Consider the following 18,120-nt stretch of genomic DNA (forward strand, 5'->3'; position numbering starts at 1 on the left):
TCCGCCCAGTCCAGAAGAGTCACCAGGTGTCACCCTACTCTCGGCTGTCTGGAGAGCAGCCTTCTCCAGACTGACAGACCCAGCCGCAAAGCCCTCTCTGGATTCCTTCTCCATCTTGTCTGGTTTCTCATTTCCACAGCCCTACCCCTGGCCTGGAGAGGATGCTCTTCTTCCTCTGCCACTCTTCTCTCTGCTGTATCGTTAAGACCGAAACAAACAATTATGATGAAATAAATCCTGGAAGCATGACTGACACTTCATCCCCCCATTTTAAGAAAGGAAGCCTCCCGGACACCAGGCCAGTTGGCGAAGGGTCTGCTCCACACGAAGGAGTGCCCTTGCCTTCCTAGAAGACTTGGGAAGTTGACTCCAGAGGCCAAGCCAGGTGCAGCCAAGCAGGATACTTCCCAGGGGCCCCTCCCTCCAGCGGCAGCCCCCTCGGCGGGGGTCTCAGGGCAGGCTGAGGCTTAGGCCCTGACTTCTGTGGTCGGAGTTACACCACCAGCAGGAATCCCCCAGAGTGGGATCCTAACCACTCAGACACCAGTACATGCCCTGCTGGTCACTCCTCCCAGGAATGACACACCGAAACTGTCACCTCAGGGAAAAGATGACAGGGACATTGGCTCTGCACTTGGGATGATGCGGGCGACGGTACAAAAGGCAGGGGGTGGGAAGAGTTAAGACCACAATGGCACTTGATGGAGCCAATTCAATTAGCCCAAATATACCGTCTGCTCTTAAAATAGACACCTCTATATTTAAAAGTTACTTGATATATGAATTGATGAAAAAAATTCGAAGAACTGACATGGATCTGTGAAGTGAAGTTGTCTCAGGCACAGGACAGTAGTTTGGGGAATTTGTCTGTCTCTCACATTCTCTATTGTTTAAATTTTTACAAAAAATGTGTTTTACTACTATGATTTTAAAAAAAAATCAAATCATTTAAAAAGAGTAGTACTAAGACCCAGACAACAGTTCTGGTCTCTGTGTCTCATGCTACAGAAACAAACGTCTGCTGTTCTTTGGGGTCTGCTATGGGCCTCACAGGATCACCAGTTGCTGCACATGCCTGGGTCAGCCCAGTAGCAGATCCCCTGTCCGGTTCCCCAGATCAGCAGCCCCAGCACACAGAGACCACTACGCAAAAAAATCAGAGAGGAATCACTCAGTAGCAGACTTGGAGGCAGGCTTATAGTTCCAGCCAGGGGGAAGTGAAAGGGGAAAGCCCCCAAACTGCTTCAGCCCAGGGCCCTGCTATCCGGAAAAGCGAAAACAACACAGGACACACAGGAGCAGATGACGCTCAGAGGTTCAGTCGACATTCAACACAAGGTAAATGAGGACCTAAACTGGTGGTGAGGCAAGAGGTGAACGCAGGTGGCATTCTGTCTGAATCCCTGTTTCTTCCAGGCCAGAGGTTCTCAGCCGTGCATGATTCTGTTCCAAGGGAACTCTTAGAAATGTCTGGAGATATTTTTGGTTGTCACACCTTGGGTAGGGAGGTGCAACTGATTTCTAGTGGGTCAAGGCCAGAGATTCTGCTAAAACTCTACAATGTCCAGGACAGTCCCCCACGACACAGAATGATCTCACTTGAATGTCAACAGTGCGGCAGTTGGGAAATGCTGCTCAAGGGGAGCTGGTATCAACGGTGAGAGGTAAGCCTCTAATTAGCCATGGACACAGAGGAAAATCTAGAGTGGTAAGCCAGCCTCTCCCTGAACCCAGCCCTAGTCATGCTAGGAGAGTTTTTATACACACAGCCTGAGAGTTTTCCAACTTTAAGAAAAGGGTAAAGGTGAGAGTCAATGTGAAGGAGCAAAAAAGGCAATGAGTAGCAGATTACTGTAAAACTTCCAGCGATCACCTAGTTAATTATGATAATTACATTCATTTTTATTTCAAACTGTGACTCCAAGGACACTCCCAGGAAAAGGGTGTGACAGTGCAAGGATCAGGAATCCCAAGGTCTAGCAGAACTTGCCTGGCCTCACACCTAGACTTCCTGCCCCCTCTACCTGCAAAGGTCAGGTGGGATCCCTCCCCCATGCTCCAGGCAGGTATGAAAAGAAGCAAAGCTGGCTGCAGCAGGGTGAGAGCGTTCAGCCAACCTGCCCCCTGTCTATGCTAGACTCAGCCCATCTATGCTAGCATGCTGCCTCTCGAGGTTGGAGGCAGGGATCCAGGGAGCCATGGCCTGTCAGGAGGGAGGGAGGCCAGTGTCAGGACAGGGCCAGGTGCCCATTCTCTGTTTCCACCCCACATGCTCAGCCACTGGGGGAGCCCTTGAGCTGAGCCGCAAGCTGGGCTCTCTTCTAGAGCGCGACAGAGACCACAACGATGAAACTGGCTCCAACGGGGACCCATGAGATTTTCTCCTCTGAGACTCTGCCAAAGCCAGTAATCCTGATGAAATTCAAGGAGCAGCAATGCCCTCAAAATGAGCTTGAGGTACTCAGTGACCTAGAACACGGCCCCTTCTGCCGGAAACCCATCATGTGACTGGAGTCCCCCGACATCTCTGTATTTCGGGTTCCTCCTCTGTGCAGTAGATATAATAATACCTGCTCTGTCTATATCACTCAACCATTGTGAGGAGGAAATCAGCTCCAGGCACACCGAGAAGGCTCAGTCAGCTGACAAAACAAGCTAATTCCTCACTGTCTTTTAAGGTGCAGGTCAATCAGGTCGTCTTCTAGGAAGCCTCCCTGGTCCCCAGGTCTGGTTTGCTGATTCCTCACTACACACATTATGCATGTCACCTGAATGCATACACACCCAGCCAGAAGCACAGGTTTAAAACTAGAATAAGGGTGAGAATTCAGGCAATTAATACATAGAGAGGACTTAGCCTGGTGGTAAAGCCATAGAGGGCCTTCAATGGAAAAATGGAATTAAAGCAGGTGATAGAGACCAAGGGCATGCCCACAGGGGACAAGAAGTTGTTAGGAGCCTGGACAAACAGGTGCCCCTTAAGTTATTGGGTGTCCCCAAATAACAGCTAATAAGTGCCCTGTACTGGGGTGGTGGTGGCATGCCATGTCATCAGTAAGGCATCAGGAGTGAGAGAAGAGCCAAGATGCCCCCTACTGATAGGCCATGGCAGCTGGCGGTGAAACAAGTCACTTGGGAGACAGACCCACAAAGGGCAGCCCCAGAATATTTTTTAAATCCCCAAAGAGCCAGGAAACAAGGTACGAGATATCTACTATAGACAAAGTAAGGAACCCAGGCACCTGGCGGGTAAGGTCCAGTCCAGCCAAACTTCCCCTCCCTAGGCCCTCCGCCTCCTGGGACCCCACTCTAACGCCAGCAACCCTTAAACTCAAACATGTTTAAAATGGCGACAGCGGCCTGCAGGGCCGGGCGTTTGTCGTGCTGTTTTCCACGGTGCCCTTGGTGCCAAGAAAAACCTATCATCAGAAATGCCATCAGCTATATTTATCTATCTCTCAGCCCCCCAGCCTCCTCCTCCCGTCTGCCAACCAGGCCCTGCGAGCCCCCCCTCACCCAGTGGGCACACTTCCCTGTTGCTGATGCCCGTGACCACCTGCCCGAGTCTCGGTCTGTGGCGCTCTCTTCCCAAGCCCTGACAATTAGACCTCCACAAGGGCATGTAAACCAGCAGGCTGCACCTCTTCTTACTGGGATGTAGGGACGTGCCCACATGTGTTAAGGTACATACCCCAACAGGCACTGGTTTGGGTGTCTCTTGTTCCAAACCTTGGACAAGCGTGGCCTTCCATCTCTCTTCAGCCTCAACTCCCTACTCACCAGGGTCTCAGCAGCACTGACCTGCCCTCAAAGTCCAAAACAAGCTGTGGGCCCAGGTCCTCTGCACACCATTCCCAGGAAGACACCTAGCTGCTCTATAAACCTCTCGCTCCCTCTCCCCCATTCTCTGATGTAGAGTGGGAAACCCCAACCTGTATTCTGAAGTATTGAGTCTCCAAGAAGTGTGTATGCTAGTAGAACCCCCTTCAAAGGTGAAATCTGGGACAAAAAAAGGAAAAATAACAAAGTCAAAGTTCACAACTGTGCAAATCCACAGCTGTGAAGAGTCCTCCTCGAAGGATGCAACACACAGAGGAATGTCATGTGCCAGACACCTCAGACCTTTCCTCTACCCAAGAGGCAGGGCTACCCTTAGGCCTAGCACATAAGATCTGCCCAAAGTGTTTGTAGGGTGAATCAATAACTATATTTAAACCCCTACACCTCCTCCTATCACCCTGGGAGCTCCACCCAACCCCCACTCCTACACTAGCCCTCTCTTCAGAAGGCCGCCGCTCAACTCTGAGCCCCCAACTCAGAAAGGAGTTCCAAGGAGCCAACTCCTCTGAGAATGAAGCAACCCAAATAAAAATTTTAAAACCCAGAAGCTCTTTCTCTCCTGCCCCCCTCCCCCTCCACTGGCAAATGAAAACAAACAAGAAATCAAAGAGGCCTTTTGTGCGAGCACCGCGCGCTGACACGGCTGGGGCCTTTGAAAAGACTTCTGAATCGGACACTGAAGGATAAAATAACTGAAGCGTGGCAGCTCCTGAGACAGAGGGGCGGGGTGGGGTGGGGGCAGGACGGACAGGGCAAAGAGAAAAAGGGGTGAGGAGGGAGTCACCTTCTTCCCTAGGCAGAAAGGGGGACATTCAGCTGTCCCCTCTCTGCTCAGCTGCTACAGGACACCAGAACAGAGGGAGAACGTAGCGCTTGCCTCATTACCCCTTCTAACCCACTCTTCCTCTGGCATCCCAGGTCTCTGCAACACTAGAGGGTGGCCAAGAAGGACCTTGCCTTCCACTTCACAGCCCACTGTGAGCTATCCCCCAAATAAGGTCCTTTGGGCCTTTCCTCCCCTCCAGCATGGGTCACTGCAGGTTCATGCCTATGCCTACGGGAAGAAGCCTTCTAGAAGATATCACGAGGCCTTTAGCCAAAGCCTGCCGGGTACATGCAGGATTGTCTTATTCTTAGAGATCTAGGAATCCCTAGGCCAGGGCCTTGCTCACAGTAAGTTGACTAAGTGTGCATTTCATGGATAAAGGGAATTCCACCATGCTTTGGAAGTGCCAAAAAGTAAACCAAGTTCTCAGGAAGTCCTTCTGCACGTCTGGACCCCAGCCTTCCTGCTGCAGAGTAGCCCTGTTTCCTCTGGGTCGGCAATAGAGCACAGCTGGTCACCATGCCCATAATTATGGGATCAGGCCTCTAGGTCCCCTCTGGCTTGTTCACGGTCGGCGCTTTGCTGGCTCAAGCTCCGACAAAGGTGACTCTTTTTTCCCCTGCGCCACAGCCTCCAATTCAGCCAGCAGAGCAAGCGCTCTACTGAGACACCCCCTGCATGTTGTAGGCAATGGGGGCTCTTGACTGGTTGGCTGGACAGCACTATGAACAAAAGGGACAAGAGCAGGTGGTCAAAGGAGTCTGAGAATAAGACCAAGCCCAACCGTAAGGATTGGGTCTGGGCATTTCTGTTCTCCTTTTTGGGGTCATGCCCCTGAGGCCAGCCTGAGCCCCATCATTGTTCCACACCACCCAGACCCAGCACCCCAAGTTGTATTAACAGACACGAATGTCCGAAACAAAGGCGGCCTGGGCCAGCTTCACGGGTGTGCAACCTGCATGCCCCCCACACTTGGTTAAATGCTCTAACTGATGTCATGCTGTAATTCCTAAAAATTTTGAACAAGGAGCCCCACATTTTCATTTTGCACTGAGCCCTGCACAGTATGTAGCTGGAAGGCCCTGAAAATTATGTAGCCACCATGGCTGGCTAGGATCTGATCATGCTTGGAGTTTCTGTGTTCAATTCTGAACACTCCAGTTTCAGAAATTTTATGAATCAGAGGGACCAAAACAAACCAGAGGGCCTCCAGGAGGTGGTGACCAAAATGGCAAGGGCACTAGGAGCTGTGAAATGTGGGAGGCATTAGGGACTGGTGATATTCAGGCTGGAGAGGAGACAGCTTCCTGGGGAGAAGGGTGGAAGGGAGACATAAGAGCTGCCTTTGGTATTTCAAATGCTGTCCTGTTACAGAAAAATCAGCTTTCACCTGGGTCATCCCTTAAGAGAAAAGAAAGACCAACAAGTAAAGGTGACAGAGAGTCAGCCTTGGGCTCCCTAAATCAAAACAATTGTTCCCAATCACAGCAGCTGCCGTCCTGCTATGTGCCAGTATCTTTACATATTAGCTGGTTTAATCCCTGGAACCATCCTACAAGCTAGACATGGAAGAATGGAAGAATTTTACAACCAAATCTGACCTTTGAATGACAGTGACACCTCTTCCGGGATGTTCTAAAGGGGACCCTACATTCGGTTAAAAGATAATCTGTAGATCCTGCTAATTTTAGGCGTCAGTTCCACGGCCCCGCGGTCTTTGTCAGCCCTGGCACCAGATGGCGCTGCCTCAAAGACGTAGACCAGTGGCATTTCTGGGCCTCAAAAAAGGAGGCAATGGATGAGGCGGCACAGGGTCCACGGTGGGGGTGGACCCAGAGAAAGTGGCGGGTGCTCCTGTGGACCCTCCCACATAACTAGCCCCAGAGCCAACAGTTGGGTCGGGCACCCAGCACAGGCTTGGGGGACCTCGCTGGCACCAGCCCTGTCTTGGCAGCATGGACACAGCTGAACAATGCCTTTCACCGCCAAGGAAGGACGTGGATGGGCAGTCCTCCCTCAGACCTGAAAATTAGTGCTTGCTACAAAGCCCCAAGCCCTAAACTAAAGTGCCAAAACCCGGAAGCTCTCATACCTGAGAAGGCAACCCCACAGGTGAAAAAGTTCACTCAGATAAATCTTCAGGGTCTAACCCATTTCCTGCGACAGGTAAGGCCAAGCTCAGCTGTCCCAGGACCTGAAGGTAGAGTGGGGAGGCCAAATCTGCTCTCAGAGCACCACACTCACGGAATCACCCGGGGTAGTGCTGCCTGCAGGGTCCAGCTGAGGAAACCCCACAGGACAAACAACCTGGTTCCTTCAACGACAACAATGACAACTGCCAGAAAAGAAACAAAGACTAAGGAAGAAGAAGAGGCGAAGGACCACCTAGAAATTATGATGAGTCTTTAGAGACTGATCAACCCATCGCAATGCAGGACTGACCCTATCTGGATCCTGATTCAAACAAACTATAAAAAAAAAAAAATTAAGTGATAATTAGGGAAATGTGAACATTAGCCAGGTTTCTGATGATACTAAAAAAAAAAATGCTAAATTTTTAATGGGTATAATAGTGGTATTGTGGTTCAGTTTTTCAAGAGTCCTTATCTTTAGAGATGTGCACAAAAACATTTACAGATGAAAAGCTATAATGCCTGGATCTTCTAAATAACTCAGCGTGGGCGGGCAGTTGGGAGGATGGTTGAATTGAGATTGGCCGTGATCTGGTGATTGCTGGCACTAGTGGTGTGTGCACAGGGGTTCCTTCTGTGTGGGAAGCTCTCCATCATTAAAGAGTTTAGATAAAGAAAAGAGCCACCACTCAAATACCTGGACTTTGTGGGGATTCCGCTGCAGGCCCACGGGAGGGATCTGACAGGGAGATGCTGACAGTTCCATTTGCTCAAGTATTTTATTAGTTTTAGATTTTTTTTTTTCTTTCCTAGGACCAAGGCTTAGGTGTCAGGGAAGGTCTGAAGGCACTGGTTCACCTTCAGAGTGCTGCAGAAACTTTGGAGATGCTCTAGCAGCAGTTCTAGGCCAGCTCGGCCATCCTTTCTCACACAAGCAGAGGTCTCTCTCCTGGCCCTCCCCAGCTCACCCGTCCCCGGCCACCTGTTCTGGGATACCCACTTTGAATGGAAGGGTATCACCAGGAAATGGATACCCTCCTCCCCAAGGCAGTGCTTTCTGACCCTGCCCTGCTTCAACCTCCCTTCCTAAACACAGACAAACACACAGAGAGACTTCTTCCCAGCAGGAAGGCCAGCCTCATGGCAGGCTTTTGGACCTAGTATTCTGTATTTGGACCCAGTATTCTGGGAGTGGAGTTTCGACGCCAAACACACGTCCTTTAATCCCTCTCAAACGTGTCAACTCTTGAAGCTTCATCTGGGACATAACAAGGGCCCAGGAAGGCCATGGGTGACAATGGCACCTAGGGGCAAAGCCACACCCCCACATGTGCTACCACATCAATGTTACTGTCATCAAACCCAGGATCCCCAGCTCAGCCCAGATCTGGCTCTTCAGCCCTATCTTAAGAGAAGGAAAAACACTTCTTTCAGAGTCCAAAGCCTGTGCCATCCCAGCCCCTGTCCCCAGTTTATCATCCTGGAAGGAAGGAGCAAGTGGCAACTCTGCTGAGTGTGTCTGGCAGGCATGGGCATGGATAAAGTGGTACCCACAGATCGATGCTGTTTGGTGGCTCAGCCACAGAAGACATTTTCTAGCAAAGTGGGCCAGCTCAAGGAGGAATTCATGCCTGTTCTGCTCCATCTCAAGACCACCCAACCCAACTCCAAAGAGGAACAAGTGATGCGGCCCACTGGTGACCCGAGCTGTACCAACTTGCCCCAACTCACTTCAGGAAGGCACGCTCAAACTAAAGCAATTCCAGTGAGAAAAATCCTACCTTCACTGAAATTATCTGGAGTCTGGGGCCTGAATAATATAGAATACACCCTTAGTTCCCTACTCTGCTTTTGTAGAGGAGACTCGGCCTCAGCCCCAGCCCAGAGCAGTGGCCTTGGGTACATGGAATGGGGTATGAATTCGCTCATATTCCTGGGCGAATGATCTCATAAGCTGGCAGGGAGGCATGGGGGGCCTTTCTTCTGGCCAGGAAACGGTCTCCTTCCTCACATACTTTTCATCCTACCTTAGCCCCACGCTGGCAGCAGTCAAGAATTTGGCCTAAAATAAAAGAGGCCAGGGAAACAACTCGGCTACAAGGATCCAGTCAGAGAGTGGGGTTGGAGGAAGCCAGCTCAGAGGAAGATGAGTGTTGATTTTCATCTTAGATGCTCTCGAGCCCCTGGTTCTAAAATTGGAAGGTGCAGAATCCCCTTGTGCAGGAGTACCTGATGGCCACGCTGGTAAGCTCGAGGCTCCGAGCCTTCTGCAAGCCACCAGCCACCTCCAATACTACCAGGCACACACCCTCCCACTTTGGCTTGCTGTATAGACAGAGAATGAGGGGATAACTTTTTTTTTCCCTCTTAGTCTCTTTTCCAAAAAAAAGAAAAAAGAAAAAATTCAAGATGAAGGGAGGTGGAATGACTGGCCCCTGGCCCTTCAGTATGACGGGTCACGATGGTCACACAGGGCCGGGTGCAGGCCTAGAAAGATCTACAGAAGTAGGTAGGGACTTGGGGGGTGAGAGTGGTGTCCCCTGCTTCTAACCAGTTACCAAAGCAACCTCTCAGGACAAGAATTCCAATACCATCTTCTCCTCTCCACAGTTCTCCAACATATAAACTCAGGGCACTCTAATCTAGATTACATTCCTGACGCAGTGCTGAAAGCACCCCCAAACCCAAATTTTATTTCTGGATCCAGAGATATCATTCCTCCCAACTTCCCAAACAGGCAAGGGGGTGACCATAGCCATTGTGAATTGCTTTTCTTTTTTGTGAATGGGCAGGAAGGAAGACACAGAGACACACACTCGCGGGAAACAACCTTTGCGAGAGTTGAAGTTAAGCCACATTCTCTCACATTCGCATAAAGAGAGGAAAAAGGGAAATGAAGGGGAAAAAATACTGGAATGGTGGAAAGGAAACACACACACACACACACACACAGAGAAAGGTTTGGTAGCCCTCTCATTACAAGTTGGTTGGGCATAATGTAAACACACTTCTGCCTTGCTTAATCACAGAGTGCCGCCCGTTTAGGTTTCAAAGGCGGCAGTAAATTGGGCGTAGCTGAGTGGAGGCTAAAAATTAACCAGCCATCTCTGTTTCAATTTGTAAGAAAACAAAAGCGGAAAGAAATTATAAAAAGGGAAAGGGTAAGGGAAAAAAAGGAACAGAGGAGGAGAACTAAACCACCCTGACCCAAAATGCAGGGTAAAACTGGAAAAGCGAAGAGGAGAAGCAGAACTACTTGGAACACAAAAGGAAAAGGAGATTTTACAGAGTTTTTTGTTTGTTTGTTTGCTTAAGACCTCTTCCACAGCAGTGCTGCTCCCTGCCATGCTTGTGCCCCGAGAAAGCCTCTCTGCTCCCCAGCAGAGTGCCAGGGCTGTGGGCATCCATCCTGAGGCCTTGCCACTTTAGCTGAAATAAGGAGAAGGGAAAGAGCTCAAGGAATCTCGTGCTTGTTTTCACTCTCTATGAAATCAAATTACTTTCATACTCTCTGACAGCCAAATCCCAGCCAAACAGCTCCCGCCTGAGTATTTAGGCTGCAGAATCTGCCCACTACTGTCTTCTCTCCTCTTTTCTGTTCATTCAGTCTCATCTCCCGGGGTTTCACATGCCCCTTCTCTCCACCAACTCCTGCCCATCCCGCTTGTACCAAAACCAGTTTTTCCTGGGACTGGAGGTGAAGCTGCAGGAAAACTAGTACCTGCCCCTCAATACTTCTTCTGACTCATTTTAATAAGAGCAACTATTGGTGTGCTGTTGTTGTTGTTCATCTCAAACTCTCACCATCATGGATAATTCTGGGGGCATCATGTCCCCAATCCTAAGACCTGCAGCATCTTTCTGATCAGATAAGTCCTCCAACGATGGAAATGCACAAAGTCAATAACATGGCCAGGAAGCAGAGGAGAAAGAATGGAGCAGGCTGGGGGAGACAGAAGACAGGAAAAAGGAAAAGGGCCCATAGAACGTGTTGCAGGCCCGGCAGGACGGGCATACACCAGTTAGGCCCGCGGCGAGTTATCGCTTGGAAATTAGAGAACAATAAACAGAACAAATGCCAGCAAGTAAAATAAAATGAGGGGGAAAAATGGTTGAGAACGACCTACCCGGAGTGTGGACAAAGTAAGCCAGATAAAGATCCAGTTCTTTGATTGTGACTCCAATGTGATGTGGCTGGACGCACAGGCCGGGGTTCGAGCACTGAGGCGACTTGTAGAGCCGCTCCCCATCAGTACTTTCCAGGGGGATCCCCTTAAACAAAATCACCATGACCAGGTCCAGCCGCCACACCTTGTCAGCCTGGCGCAGGCAGTCAATCCGCCGGATCTTGCCCTTCTGGTCGGGGTTGGAGAGCACGCAGCAGGGGGGCTTCTTGCCCGTGATGGTCAGCACGAAGTCCTCGCGGAACTCGGGCCGGATGTCCTTGCGCAGCTTGGCCAGCAGCCGGGATGCCCACTTCTGCTTGATCTCGGGCTTCTCGCCCAGCAGCTCGTCCTTCACCGCCCGCTCCTCGTCCTTCGACATCCGCTTTTCATGCTTCTTGAAGTACTTGCGCTTCCGCGCCTGCAGGTTGAACCAGGTGTAGGAGAAAGCGCGGACGTGAGGCAGCAGTGCCTCGATGAACGGGTGGAACTCATCCTGCAGGCGGCAAGCCGGGAGCATGCGGGGCGAGGGAGGACGGGAGGAGGGGAAGACGGGATGAGGGGGAAAGAGAGAAGGAGAAAAGCAGCGTTAGAAGGGGGGGCACAAGGAAAACCGCCTTCTCCTCCTCCTCCCTCCCCCCAACAATTTTCTCTTGCAATTGTTCTACAAAAGTGTGGTTTGAAGCCACCACCAGCTTCGCCAGCCGCTTGCTCCCATCTCAGCCTCAGCAGCCAGACAGAGGCACCGGGAGCCTGTACACACACCTATTCTCTCTCTCTCTCCCTCACTCACTCACACACACGCGCACAGACAACGTTGCCGTCCACACACACACGCTGCTGGTATCCCCGCCAGGCTCTGTCGCGCCCATGACATCTCCATGTTCTATCGCAGCCGTGAACTCCTGTCAGCTCGCCCCGGCGCAATGTCCGTCTGCACAGACGCCCGTGGACGCACACGCGGGGGCGTGCGGGGCCGCCTCTGGTCCCCGACACCGGTCGATTTTTGGCCGCCCCCAAGAAGAGAGAAAATGACATCCACGAGCAAGCGAGTGAGGAAACAGATCAGGCTTCCCTCTCCCCAGGCTGTTTTCATTTTCTTTTCTCCTGATCCAGTTGGAACATCCACCCCAGCATTTTTTAATCAGACCTAAATCCTAAATATGTGATTTCAGCTTTGTTATCGACACCAATACTAATGTTAATCACAGTAATAATGAACAAAACACTTCTTGTTAGCACAAATAAGGTGCTTGTCTCGGCCACATTAGGGTTAAAAGCTACATGGGTCTTCTTGCGACCCCTTCCCCAGCCTCCCACAACCCCTTCACCCTCTTTCCCACTCAGTCAGGTGACAGAAGGATGGGCTCTCTCGGTTTTGTTTGTTTTTTTTTTTTTTTTTTTTTTTTTTGGTTGTTTGCTTGTTTGAAGTTTAAATAATAATTGATTTCTGTTTACAAAAATAAAACTGGAAAAAATTAAATAATTACCATTGATCTGAAGCACCCGGCAAAGCCCAACGCCCGATTCTGAGATTCTGGACTCAACAGAGTTGTGAGTTGGGGGCGGGTGGGGGGAGGGGGGAGGAGGAGGAGCAGGGGAGGAAGGTAAATGTTTTAAAGGGGGTTATTATTGGTGTTCTGGGGAATAGGGGCTGGGCTTGGGTGGATTCTCAAACCCTTCCCCCTCCTCCCCCCCCCATGCTCCATTGCACAGAAGGGGGAAATTAATATTTTTTTTGAAAAGGAGCAAAAAGAAAGAAAGGTCAGGGATAGCAAGCAGAGAGAGGGAGCGAGCCGGTTGCCACACACGCCAGGTAAACAAAAGCCAACAAATTTTTTTTCAATTTCTTCCCCTGTGCATCCTCTTCCAGTTAAAAAAAAAAAAAAGAAAGAAAGAAAAAAATGCAAAATTTAAAAATCAAAACCAGCCTCCCACCATCTCCCCGCAACCAACAACGCACCCCACCCCACCCCCGTGCAAAACAAAAACAAAAACAAAACCCAGGAGGGAAAAAGCGGCAGCTGAAGAAAAAGGCTTTCGGCTTTGGCAGCGGCACAGGGGTGTAAACTTCGAGCTGCCTGATCGGAGGAAAAGGGGGAGCTCGCAGATTCCCGGGGAAGAGGACGAGTTCTGACCGGCTGCAGACCGTTGCTGGCAGACGCGTGCAAAAGAGAGAGAGGGAGTGAGGGAGGGAGGAAAGGAAGAAGGGGGGGAGGGAGAGATCGAGGATCGAGGGAGGACGTGGATGGGATGGGGCGTGTGTGTGAGTGTGCGCGTGTGTGTGCGCACTGGTTGGGTTTTGGGGTGTTTTTTTTTTTTTTTTGCTCCTTTTCTCTCTCTCAAACTCCCTCTCTCTCTCTCCTTTCAGGCTCAATCCCCATCCATTTGCTTGTGCCAAGCCAGTAAAAAGGGGGGGGGGGGAGAAAGAGACAGAGAGAGAGAGAGAGAGAGAGAGAGAGAAGGATCCACCTATTTGGCAAAGAGACATCCACGAGCAGCCAATGGCTGCGTCTAAGGGGAGGAGGGAACCAGGCGAGCCGGGAGGGTGGGGAGAGCCCCCGGCAGTTGGAGACCAAAAACAATTTGCCCAATCGACAAGTTCACGTCTAATGAACAAGCAAAGTCCAGCAGTTATGAATTTTTCATTCCAGGCTCCCACTCGGGTCCATTTGGCAGCAGCCACCCAGCAAATCTGGGGGTGGGGTGGGGCAATGGGGGGGGACTGGGATTGTGGAAGACTAGAAATTTTTTTTAAGCCTGAAAAAATAAATAAATAAAGGCCTGACTCCGGGCAGGCTGGCGGGCGGGAGCCCCAGAAGGCCTTGGGGAAGCAGCTGCGCCTTCTCTCTGTGTTTTGGTTTCAGTCTTTCTCTCGGGCCTGCACACTCTCTCTTTTTCTGTTTCTATTTCTTTCTTTCTTTCTTTTTTTTCTTCCTATGGAGCACACAGGGGCGAGTGGAAGTTTTCCTCCCCGGCCACATACACACAAGCCTGCGGTGCTATGAATAGAAATAAGAAGAAAGAGCTCAGAAAGTGTCCATGCCAGCAGTACTTCCAGGGCAGGGATCTGGTGCCCAGGGTACTGCCACCTTGTGATGCCCCCCGGTCTGGCTGCTGAAAGAGCACTCTCAGACAAGGGGTAGGCCACCACCCCACACGTCCCTCTCTTCTCCCCCAGCAAGCTCAGCCTCCTCCTTCGGCCCACACCCAGCCACGCACGCTCCATTAGCGGTGACGAGGGATGCCAACGCAACACAGCTCGGCTCGAGAAACTGCAACAGTTTATTAAAATAGCCTCCTGTCACAGCACTCCGCCTGACAAGCTCTACACGCAGCCACAAACAACAGCCAGACCCGGGGAGAAGTGACAAAGGCAAAAAGATGGACACTACCTCTGAGCAGAAGCAAGGAATCTGACCAACGCCCCTCACCACTGCACAGGCATTTAATTCTTCACTTCCTCCGGATCTGCCCTCTCCAGTTGACCTGAGATTAGTTTTCTTACCTGTCTCCCAAATCAATTTAGACTAAAGGGCCCAAACCCTAGCAGTGCAAAGTACAGAAGTATAAAATGAGAAACCCAAATGAAAAGCAAAGAGCTAAGAAAGGACACAACAAAAAACAGCAAAGGGCTCTACCAAAAGCAGGCCACCTGGGGGAAATCAAGTCACAGAGAAGAGACCCACCAGGGAGTTCCTGCTCTGGTCCTCTGCTTGGGACCTTCCTCACAGTAGGCAGAAAAGGTGAGCACTGGGGAGGGGAGTCCCACCTCTGAAGGGGTCTCTCCAGTAAGAGCTAGGGAGCAGCCATGCTTGAGGCCTTTGAAATGCAGTAAGAAGGAAATAGATATGAAAGGAAAAGCAGAGGAGGAAGGATGTGGCTGCAGACAGGGAGAGCGGGATCCAATTCCACTCAGAACTCCATCCCTACAGCCGCCCTCTCCCCCAGCGAAGCTCAGTCCTCAGCTGGCAACGGAAAAAAGGTCACTGCTCACTCGGGCCCCTTTCTTCCCCAACTGAAACCCTGTGCTTTGTGGCCTTTATGTTGGCAGAAAGGTTCCCGGAAGAGCACCTGGGGCGTGCCAAAATAAAACATCCAGCCCTGGGCTGGTGCTGAACCCTGACAATGGGACAGGGGCTGCCCAACACCTGGGACCCCAGTCTGTGCCCTGAATGATCCATCTCAAGTGAACTGAGCTCATGGCTGACCCCTGAAAGAAACGGTTAGAGGTGAGAGTACAGAAGGCAGGTGTTATCAGAGACAGGCCTCTTAGGGTGGTGTCCGATAATTCACATCATGTTAATAACCAGCTTCAGTCCAATCAGCCAAAGATGTTAGCTTAGCGACATGACATAAGGTACCAAATTCTGCCTCTCCAACTTGCAGAGGCAATTTTGCCTTCTAAAGTCAAGGTGAGGTCATTAAAAACTACAAGTGAGTTTATATTTGGCATTGAGGTGTTTTTCTTGTATTCTGATTTATACTAAATATTAGATACCAAACAGAAAATGGCCAACACGAGCCTCCTGGAGAATCCTGGCATGTTCCGCTTCACAGACCACAGTGCCACAGTAGAAGAGACGTGCTCAATATGGGTTGAATCTGAATCTGGTGGTACAACTGGGTCAGGGATAGAGGTGGGGACAGCAACAGTCCCACAGCTGGGAGATGACAGATGGAAGGATCCATGTAGAAGTTACGGAAACAGGACAAGATGCACGATTGGCTCCTGGAGAGGGGTTGGGGGTCAAAACTCCATGGAATGGCGGAGAGATCAGAGGACAGGCCGCAAAAGAGTGTCTCAATAGAGCCTCAGGGACCCACAAAGAGCCCCAAGCACCCCCTCAAGGCTCTCTTAACAGAAGGAGCCACAGGCCTTTCCCAGGGCAGAAAGTTGGAGGAAGAACAATTGTCAATTGTCCTTCTCCTGCCAGTGGCTATAACCTTGCAGGTGGGCAGAAGATTCTCACGCAAATACTTTCCCCTCACCCCATTCTCTCTATGGGCTGCTGACTCCCAGTGGGGGAGGCCTTTCTGGAGGAGTGGCCAGGATATTCTGATGCTTAGGGCGATGAGAAGGTCTCTTTCTCTACTTCTCTCTCCTCCCTCCCTCCTTTCCTCCCCTCCTACTTTCGGCGCACACAGAGGAATTGCTCAGGTTCCATTAGAAACATTTCAAGCACCCTCCACTGCGGGCCCCCTCCTCCTGCATGCCACTGGTGGCGGCCATCAGCCCAGACACGCCCCTCATGAGCCCCAGACAAAAGGAAACTGTCCCCCTTTTGTTAAGAGAGTGGAGACTCCTGTTGGAAGATTACCTGTCTCCGGCCCAGCCTCCTTCCCTTCTCCCCTCCAGCCCCAGGCAGGAGATCAGACCGCTTTACATCCTGCACCAAAGACCAGAATCAAGACAAAAAAATCCCTCATACGATTCAAGGCTTCTCCAGGTCTGAGTCACTGGCAAGTGTAAGAGTTCAGGCGATGGAAGAAGCGAGGGGACATGCAGGCCACAGAGTAGAAGGACGCGGGAAACGGGGAAAGGAAGCCAGTGATACTGGTAATAGGAAGAGGAAAAAAAAAAAAAAAAAAGACAAGGGGGCAAAAAGGAAAAGCAGGAAGCATTGGGGGGAAAAGGTATTTCCCCCATTGGAGAGAATCATCATTGAGAAGCCAGAAATAAGACTTTTTAAAAATTCACACGGGCTTTCGGTTTGTGGAAAGGGATTTTGCTGCCTTTGTGGAAGAAAAGCCTCTGTCTTTTATTGTTGAGTACTATTTGGTGAAAAAAAAAAAAAAAAAAAAAAAAAAAAAAAACAGCAACAGTTTTCACTGAAACATTTCTAAAATACATACCCATGCCAGTTTCAGCCATCACTAGGAGAAATGTGCCCCCAACAGAAAAAGACTGAAAGGGCCACGGAGAAAGAGAAATAGAGAGAAGGAGAATGAAAAAAGAGAAAAAAGCCAAACCTGGAGAGAGAGTGCCAAGCTGGGCCCACAACTGCAAAGAAAGAAGGACAAAGATGGAGGGAAACAGAACAGCAGAGGAGGAAAAATAAGAAGACAGAAAAGGGCTCTGCGTCGCAGCAGAAAAAGAAAAACCAGTTAAGGAAAATGACCGCTTCTCCATGAGAAGAAATGCATGGTTTTCAAAAACTCCACACAACAGACCTGTCCACTGAGGCCTTATGGATTATTTTAGGAAAATATGTACAGTACCTCAATCACATATACAGTGTTAAAAATTCTTCAAGGAAACAAAATAATCTTCCCAGACTGAGATAGGTTTTGCAACCTGCCCGCATCTACCCATAGTGAAACATCTAGAAGCATAAGAAGTTGTATATTTTAAGACAGGGCCACTTTCAGGAGGCTTCTTTATCTTAAAAAAAAAGAAAAAAAAAATCCTATTTGTCCACATCCTGCTGGCCTTAAGGCCCAGATTTATTCTTTCAGATCCTGGACACTTGGGCCCATGTTGATCTGGGTAACTACAGGCAATTAGAGCAAATAACTGACAAAACTGCACAGAAATGACCAGATATTCCAGTATCCATTTTACTAAAGCGTATCTGCAGCCTGGGTAAGAAAGGACACGGGAAATTAAGAAGGCCATAAACAGAGCCCCAATTAGTTTGCCCAGTGGTTGGAATTTTGTAATTCAGCCTTGGTCTGAACCAAAAGAAGCCGGCTTCGTAACCCTGAGCTCTCTCATCTTGTCCCAAGATTACCGCTGCTTCGTGGAAGGCCACAAGAAGACAGTGGCCAGACAGCGGCCAGAGATGGGAAGGGAACTGCAGACATGACGCGGCGGCAGCACCGGGCAGCCAGGGAAGGGGCCCTGCTGCTTATCCTAGAGGAGGGTGGGGCCTCCCCTCCGTTGGGGGCCAACGAGAAGGGGCTCTGCAGTCAGAACAAAATCATCCAAGAGTCTGGAAACTCCAGGAATGGAAACCGGAAAATGCACTTTGCGAGGGAGCTCGGATAATTTGGACAAAGCGGGTTTTTGGCTGACTTGGGCCTGTTTTCCTCTGCTCAGGAAAGGCGGCTCTGCGCAGTTTCTTTCTAGTGTCCTCATGCTGGCTGAATGGATTCACCCCACACCCCGGTGCTGGGTCCAGGACAGGGTCTGCCTCACAGCCAGGCCGCACACTTC

General features: G+C 50.4%; 2 protein-coding genes across 10 annotated transcripts in view; one reads left to right on the forward strand and one right to left on the reverse strand.

Annotated features, from left to right (window-relative positions):
- Positions 1 to 18,120, reverse strand: part of NFIX (nuclear factor I X) — a 101,558-nt gene that overhangs the window by 60,709 nt on the left and 22,729 nt on the right. For 5 of the 8 annotated variants that reach the window (XM_050770376.1, XM_050770382.1, XM_050770377.1 and 2 more), the window contains exons 1-2: positions 11,796 to 12,143; positions 10,926 to 11,457 (exon numbers count right to left, since the gene is read on the reverse strand). In XM_050770376.1, the coding sequence (XP_050626333.1) occupies positions 10,926 to 11,457; positions 11,796 to 11,999 (736 nt within the window). In that variant the 5' untranslated portion in view covers positions 12,000 to 12,143. Of the gene's footprint in view, positions 1 to 10,925; positions 11,458 to 11,758; positions 12,144 to 12,451; positions 13,261 to 18,120 lie in introns of those variants that run through there. The other 3 variants (XM_050770380.1, XM_050770383.1, XM_050770378.1) reach the window with 3 other exon arrangements.
- The window catches only part of GADD45GIP1 (GADD45G interacting protein 1), an 82,212-nt gene continuing 68,656 nt past the window's right edge, over positions 4,565 to 18,120 (forward strand). Inside the window, exon 1 of one of the 2 annotated variants that reach the window (XM_050770750.1) lies at positions 4,565 to 4,572. The gene's annotated coding sequence lies outside the window, so the exon portion shown is untranslated. Of the gene's footprint in view, positions 4,573 to 16,590; positions 16,599 to 18,120 lie in introns of those variants that run through there. The other variant, XM_050770755.1, reaches the window with a different exon arrangement.

This window comes from Macaca thibetana, chromosome 19, assembly GCF_024542745.1.
Source record: "Macaca thibetana thibetana isolate TM-01 chromosome 19, ASM2454274v1, whole genome shotgun sequence".
Lineage (NCBI taxonomy): Eukaryota > Metazoa > Chordata > Mammalia > Primates > Cercopithecidae > Macaca > Macaca thibetana.